The sequence below is a fragment of the Hippocampus comes genome, unplaced genomic scaffold (genome assembly GCF_001891065.2).
Source record: "Hippocampus comes isolate QL1 unplaced genomic scaffold, H_comes_QL1_v1.1 scaffold570, whole genome shotgun sequence".
In the NCBI taxonomy this organism is placed as follows: domain Eukaryota; kingdom Metazoa; phylum Chordata; class Actinopteri; order Syngnathiformes; family Syngnathidae; genus Hippocampus; species Hippocampus comes.
Window position 1 is genome coordinate 35,938 of NW_017805000.1, and position 7,685 is coordinate 43,622.

The 7,685-nt window shown below is 43.0% G+C and overlaps 2 protein-coding genes across 5 annotated transcripts; both read left to right on the forward strand.

Annotated features, from left to right (window-relative positions):
- The first annotated feature begins 590 nt into the window (after positions 1–590).
- On the forward strand, positions 591–5,571 carry LOC109531293 (uncharacterized). Of its 4 annotated transcripts, XM_019895519.1 has the most exons (13): positions 591–688; positions 793–932; positions 1,384–1,991; positions 2,196–2,255; positions 2,342–2,394; positions 2,472–2,616; positions 3,235–3,602; positions 3,754–3,982; positions 4,068–4,182; positions 4,858–4,975; positions 5,051–5,162; positions 5,230–5,342; positions 5,408–5,571. In XM_019895519.1, the coding sequence occupies exons 2-13, from the start codon at positions 872–874 to the stop codon at positions 5,472–5,474; spliced, it is 2,049 nt and encodes a 682-aa protein (XP_019751078.1). In that variant the 5' UTR covers positions 591–688; positions 793–871; the 3' UTR covers positions 5,475–5,571. The 4 variants fall into 4 exon arrangements, with proteins under 4 accessions (XP_019751078.1, XP_019751087.1, XP_019751105.1 ...); XM_019895528.1 differs by lacking the exon at positions 591–688 and having other exon boundaries at positions 710–932; XM_019895546.1 differs by lacking the exons at positions 591–688; positions 793–932 and adding an exon at positions 939–1,061.
- Positions 5,572–5,677: 106 nt separating this feature from the next.
- On the forward strand, positions 5,678–7,110 carry ch25hl1.1 (cholesterol 25-hydroxylase like 1, tandem duplicate 1). The gene has a single exon (XM_019895570.1). The coding sequence runs from the start codon at positions 5,951–5,953 to the stop codon at positions 6,773–6,775; it is 825 nt and encodes a 274-aa protein (XP_019751129.1). The 5' UTR covers positions 5,678–5,950; the 3' UTR covers positions 6,776–7,110.
- Positions 7,111–7,685: the final 575 nt, after the last annotated feature.

Here is a 7,685-nt window from a genome sequence, read left to right on the forward strand (position 1 = left end):
CAAGGAAAGCCTACTTGTAACTTTATACAACTCCAATTAAAGCTACAAACTAGTCGTCTAAATAATGGAGTATTCGGTGAAATAAAAACAAAAATACTCATATTCAATCGAAATGGTAACATCCGATATTGTTATTTTTAAAACAAAGCATCAACACAAAATTGACAAAAATCCTGACAGGAGGCCTCGGGGACGACCCAGTACACGCTGGAAAGACTATCTCTCATCTAGCCAGAGAACGCCTTGGGATCCCTCCGGAAGAGTTGGAAGACGTGGTTGGGGTTAGGGAAGCTTTCCCTCCTGAAACTGCTACGCAAAAGCGGTGAAAAAGGGATTGGTGGATTGCGGAAATTCAGCAATATATATGTAACTACAAAAATAACGAATTAAATCTTGATAAAAGAACACAAATTAAGTTAAAATAGCTAATTTTGTTTGTCAAACCTTTCTTTTTAAGATTTGAAACAAATGCATATTTTTTGTGTATTGAAGGCTGCCGTACGTTATCTGACATTTGAAACAAATTTTTTTGTGTATTGAAGGCTGCCGTACGTTATCTGACGGCATCGTGACGACGTGTTACGAACAGGAGAGCAAACACAAAGCTAACGTGCGTTCATTCAAATTGTATTCAGTTCTAGAAAAGACAACTTCGGCCCTTTTGTTGACAACCAGCAAGAAGAAAATGGTAAATTGGTTGTGGCTTAAACTCTTTTACATATTAAATATGAAACAAATGAAGACAAATGGGTTATCCTTGAATCTGCTGTCCTCTTGTATCTTTTGTGACAGTTAATACACCCAAACTGTAGAGGGCGATAAACCGTATTCCTCTCGACAAAAAGTGGTCAAATGACATCCCGAAGAAAACATGAATGACATCATCAAGCCGCACACTCTGACGTCGCTTGTCGCACTCAAACCTGACACTGGTAAGAATCACAGACGTTTAGAGAATAGTTTTGTCATTGATACGCTATACTCTTACGAATACACTGACAAAAACTTGACGCAAACCTTAAGGTGATGTTTTCTCGCTGTAACGATTAAATTACTTCCGGGTACAGTAATAAACAGCCAGGCTCTGACTGCTAGCAAAGTTTTCATTGAGAGTTCATCACTGTTATATTTGATCAAATGACTATTTAAATACCCCCCCCAGAAAAAAAAGGGATTTATTGACACACAAGGACAGCTTTTATCACAACCAAGATTCTACCACATGCTGAACTGTAGAGGTGTGAGTAAATTATTTACAGACATTTTAACTTGATTGTCGCACTTCGCTCTGGTTTCTTCTAATCCTAAAGCTATATTTACCGCCATAAAATAAATCACGCAAGTCGGTGGTCTGACAATTATCTCGATGTTGTTTTAATTCAGGTGTGATAACAATGGAGAATGGTGATGGAAGGGAGACATGTGAGCCAAAGGTGGTCCCTAAAACACAGCAGCTCTGTCGCTTCTTCTCTCAGGGAAGACGTTGTTACTTTGGGGCCAAGTGTAAATATTTACACACAAGAGGGGACTCAAGATATGTTCAGAAAGAAGCAATCACAACTCCTAGCCAGGCCGACGTCACGTCCCTCGCCCCTGTGGGTCTGGAAGGCGATGGTGACGTCCTCACTGCTAAGCCCAAGGCATCCTCAGGAGCAGGACCCCGTGCCTGCCGCTACTTTTTGTCTGGGCACTGCACGATGGAGGACAGGTGTCGCTTCTGGCATCCATCGCAGTTCCCCAAAATGGGGGACCATGCAAAATCAACAGAGCAGATAGGCTTCATGCAAAGGAGATCCCCTGCGCCTCGGCCTAACGTCCTCCAGGAGGTCAAACTGTGCGAGCTGACTAAGGAAGTTGGCGCACAGCTACGAGAGACCGAGATCAAGCAGCTGAAGCGGCGTTTTCCCAAAGATCGTCTTATAATTCAAGAGCGAAGCGATGGCAAGGTTACGTATTACAGGGCCACTGTGGAAGCCACTGATCCAGACTGGGTAAATATTGACTTTTCTCCTCCTGTAACCTTACGAGGAATTGAGGACAAGCGCAAGTGGTGGATTATTGTTTAATCGTGTCTTGACAGTAGCGTGCACTACTCATCTACAACCAGCAGAGGAACTGCTGATTCACTCTAAACTAGTTTGTATGATAAATTGACTTCTCCTGTTTCCGCTTCTCCATTTTTATGCTCTTTGCAGCCTTTTGATTTGAAAGAAATTGACATCATGGTGAGCTTTCCAGACACTTATCCACAAGAGGTAAAGACCGCAACTCTAATACTATTCAGCGATGATATGATGACATTGTCATCACGAAAAACCACAACTGTTTTCATTCCCTTTAGATTTTCATCCTTGATATCCCATTGGATCAAGAGCTTCCTCTCGTGATGGGAAGGTATCAAAAGCAGCCTGTCAATTCCAGTCATATTTCAATGTTTTTGATTGATTGAAAGTTATGTTGTGCCCCTGTAGGCACGTGCAGCAAGCATCGCTGGAGTGGCTCCAGGCAAAGCACGCCACCAATCAACTACTCGGAAAAGTGGAGCTGCTCTTCCGACCCTTTCTCCGCTGGCTTGATCGCAGTTTGGAGAAGCTTTTTACGGAGGGAGCCCGGCAGGTGTGTTGTTGTACAAGTACTGTGGAAACTTGAAAATAGATGCTTAAAATATGCTTCATTTGAAGTCATTTTCCATGATTGTTACTGCTCTATGTCCATCGATCCATCTCAGCAATTTGAAAGTTCTCAAAATAAGTCATACTTAAAAAAACAGGGAAAGATGTAAAATCCTTGTCGGCCATAACACTTTTCTTACCTCAGGTTGCTATGTTTGCTATATTTTAACACACCAACTGTTAGCACTTCTTCTCATTAGAGGTACAGTAGTACATGAATAAGGGACCAGTTGGTCTCAGCGCTTTTGCTACTCAGGTTGCTATCATGCTACATGTTAGCATTTGAGCAGTTTTCATAAGAGAACTCACTTGAATATTGCGCAAGATGTGCAAGCCTTTATAAGCTAACGTAACACTTTCCTTACTCATATTGCTATTGTGCTAATTAATTTATTTTATTGATCAGCCAGACACTTTAATGTGTAAGTTCCATTATTGGTTCTCGAGCCCAAGAAAAAGACATTTGGTAATCTTTTGGCTAGCGTATGCACTTAAAGTTGGACTTTTTTCCCCCGAAAAGATTGCCTTTTGTATTGATGTTGCTTTTTTTTTTTTATTGCAGTTGAAAAAGGACCTTGATTTAAAAAAAGCCGGGCTGCAGTTCATTCCCTACCAGGATCTGCAGGCAACTGTGTGTGAAAAATCAGACAACAATCACCCATCAGACACCAACTCCGACGCTGCGAACGAGGGAGCGCAGGCCGACGACGTCACGAGAAAGTCCGAAGGTGACATAGCCGGAGGGGAAGGCTCAGGTTGTGATGAAGAGCGGTGGGATGATGAGGACAAAGATGCCACTCATCTGGTAGAAAACATTAAGATCAGCGATGTCCGCCGAGGCACAGAAGTGAGGCTGCTCGGCCTGACGCTGGGAGAGAACACGGCCACCGTAGTGGGCCTCAACATCACCGTTTGTCTTCAGTGCAACAGGTATCTGTGAATTTGTCATTCTTAGACGACTAAACAATCTGATGAGATCTGCCCCAAGAGCTGTATTAATATCAACTAAGAGAATAGACTTCTACCAAGTTTTAAGAATTTGTTCCAACTACTCTGTTTCACGTCTGCCGGTCGTGTGCAGGTGTAAAGTGACGGCAGACCTGACGCTGAACGGGAAGACGGCCTGCGTAGCTCAGTGCGAGAAGTGCAGTGCGAGAATCAGCGCAGCATTCAGACCCTCCATGCTGCACCACTACAGTGACGTGTTGGGGTACCTGGACCTCCAAAACGCTGTTCCCACTGACCTGGTGCTTCAAGACTGCCACCTCACTGTGGGCTGCCTCAGCTGCTCCCAAGAGAGCTTTGTCCAAGTACACACTAACCCGACAGCAATGTCATCCGTCACATTGCTGAAAATCCTCAATTAATCATATCTTTTCAACATGTTTTTATTAGAACCTTTGCTATGGTCAAATAAAGGAGGTTAATTGTGACAACTGCCATGGCAAGCTCAGTCTGTTGGCTGAGAGCGCCAGATTCCAATATATTCAGCCACGCAGCAACAAAACAGGTGACAGCTCGCCTACATTCTCCCCCAGCAGATTAGCCGAGGTTTAAAATCTTATGCTGTAATAACAAAACAACTACAGTCTGACTATTGTGGACCCACACAGGGTGAAAAGCCGCATTTTATTCACAGCGGTACAACTGGACAGATCATTTCTTCCACCATGTTGTGTTGAAAGCAATCGTCGCTGACAGCTATTTTATGTCACACCAGATGCTAGTGTTTTCCTTCTAGTAATGATCTTAATGCAAATTTTGTGCCAAAGAGCATTAAGGCCAATCCATTCAACTAAACGGTTTCTGTTTCAGCTCTCATTATAACCTTTATTTTTTTTTTTATATACCTCATTTTAATCATACTGGAAGGTTTCTGTTTCAGCTCTCATTATAACCTTTATTTATTTTTTTTTTATATACCTCATTTTAATCATACTGGAATTTCAGCCAGAAATCAAATATCCCCAATTTTTGGTGAGCAGTATATACCGGTATTTGTTTCGTCCTGACTCTACCACTTCCTCTCTTCTTTACACAATTTTTTTCACCAGTTGTGTTGGTTTTGCATGTATCTGATAATAGTTAAATTGACCCCGAGTTACTCATTTTCAATGTTTTATATCATGGTTTAGAATTACACTGCGACAAACTGACAGACATCTTGTGTTGTTTTTGTATGCAGGTCTAAGTGCTTCGACTGTTAATTTGAAGACTGTAAGAGATCCGGCTGTTCAAAAGGGCAAACCACTACCAGAAAAAGGAGCATGCAAGCATTACAAGCAGAGCCATCGCTGGCTCAGGTATCATCATCACTCTTTCTGAGGTCGTTTGAAACATAAGAGTACATATGTGTTCTCTCTCCGCGTGGTGTCAAGGTTTCCGTGTTGCGGCCGAGCTTACCCTTGTGACGTGTGCCACGACGAAGACCAGGACCATCCTATGGAGCTCGCCAACAGGATGATCTGTGGCTACTGCGCTAAAGAGCAGGTGAGCTCGGGTTGATGATACCAGAACACCACCCAAAACTGTCTCCTGACCGCATTTGTTGTTGCAGCCTTACAGCAACGGGAAGCCGTGCGTCAGCTGTGGCAACATGATGACCAGAGGTGCTCACACCAGCCACTGGGAAGGAGGACTTGGCTGCAGGAGCAAAATTAAAATGTCACGGTATTTTTAAAGCACATTTTTCTGATTCAGTCAACAGTCGACTAATTTTGTCTTTTTCTTGACAGAAACGATCGGCAAAAGTACGCCAACACCAACAAGACCATTTCGAAGAAGGCCATTGAAAAGAAGTAGCTTGATTTGTTACTTTGTGAATAAGCAAAACAAAAAAAACCCCAAACAAATTCAATGAGTTTCTAATTTCCTCCAATAAATCATGTTGTAATGATGACTCGGTGTGACAGTGATCAACTGTTTTTTGTCAACTTTTCTGAACTTTAATAACTTGTTTCATACAATTTCAGTGGGTCATCTCCATCTTTTAACGTGGAGTTACATTTTTCACATTTTCCTCTTAAAGAATTGACAGATAAAATGCTATATAAAATATATTTATTCAACAGGTTTGTGAAAAAAAAATTCGCTATCAAAAAACAACCTATAAAATACAAATGTAAAAAATATATTTTGCAGCACATCAGCGAGTTGTGCTATTGAATAGTTAATCTTTTTGGCTTGAGTGTGTTGACACGTAAGCCCTGTGAGCCAAACTCCACACTCAAAAGGATTTTCCAGGCGTGTGCGTCCAGAAACGGCAGCAGTGCGTCAATATGTTGAACATCAGCGAGCTGCTTCTGTGTCCTCTCACCTATAACCGTTCCGATCATCTCCTCCAGCCTCTCTGGAACCATCTGCTTGTTCACCACCGGCATCTCATCTCATCTCCTCTATTCCCGGTCCTGCTCGCTTTTTCCAGCTACGTCATTTTCAGCACACCTTTTGCAGTTATGGACCTGCTGGGAGAAAGAGTGTCTTTGTTTCACAAGTTCAAGATCCAGCCAGGAAAGCGTCCCACGCTCAGAATGATGGCGAGGAGTTTCCGGATGAGTCTTTTTAACCACGTTTTCTTTGTCCTGCCGAGTGTGGTGATCAGCATGTTCATCTTACCTCTGCCAGCGTTGCCTCAGGAAGCTCCGGCGCTCCGCGAGGTTTTTGTGGACGGCTTGGCTCTTCTTCTCCTCTTTGACACCCAGTACTACATATGGCACGTTGTACACCACAAACACGTGCAGTTGTACCACTACATCCACGCCATTCACCATGAATACTCCGCTCCCTTCTCCTGGTCCACCGAGCAGCTCAGCATCCCAGAATTGATGACGGTAGGACTCTGGAGCAACCAGGACCCCATTCTGCTTAAGTGTCACCCTCTCACCACTTGGTGCATCACGGTGCTTAGTATCTGGATGTCTGTGGAGGATCACATTGGCTATGACCTACCATGGGGCCTCAATCGCCTTGTGCCCTTCGATTTGTTGGGAGGAGCGCCTGCTCATGACATGCACCATCAGAGACCAAACAGAAATTACGCTCCCTTTTTTAGCCACTGGGACAGAATTTTTGGGACTGCTGTCCCACTCAGGAAAAAACGATGACATGTAAATATGTTGTGTTGTACAGTATAAGCATTCGTGGGTTTTACTACACATATACAGTGTGTGTGTGTGTGTGTGTGTGTGTGTGTGTGTGTGTATAAAATTAAATAGAATGCAGTGAATATTAATCAGTGCATTATGATTATTTCATTGCAGCAATTTCTGGTGGGTGCAATTTGGTCACCAGGTGGGGCAGGATAATAGTTATGCAGACAATGTAGCATTCCACTCGACCACTGCTAGTGACTCAATAATATTAGTCATCTTTTTGGGGAGGATAAAGAATGCTTGTGAGTATTGTTATATCGCAGCATTTGTGGTCTAATCTAATATAGCATTTATCACTCACTCACTCACACACACACACACACACACACACACACACACACACACACACACAATTTAAGCATTATAACACTGACACATAATGTAGATGCCATTCATTAGCCCTTCTCTAGCGTTTTACATGACATGTTAACATTAATTTAGCAACCTTTATGACAAGGTTAAGAGGTTGCTTTAAAATACACATGCAATTCTCTTTTTTTGTGTATGGTTTGACAGTAAACTTTGATATCAGAAGCATTCAACAGCTTGAAACGTTTTTTTTTTTTAAAGCGTGTTCATTATGCCAAACAGCTCCCCAAAGCAAAAAAGTGCCGGATGACGACTATTAACTCGAAAAACACAGCAGTCGGAACACTCGTAACGCAAGGCACCACTGTAATGTGTTCCCCCGCCTATTGCTCATTTACAGAAACTCCACAAGGGGGCGTCAAAGCACTGTCTAATCCAGGGGTCCCCAACCGCCGGTCCGCGGACCGGTACCGGTCCGCGGGGCATTTGGTACCGGGCCGCACAGAAAGAACTTGCCTTAATTCCGTTTTATTTATTTCGGAATACGAAAGAT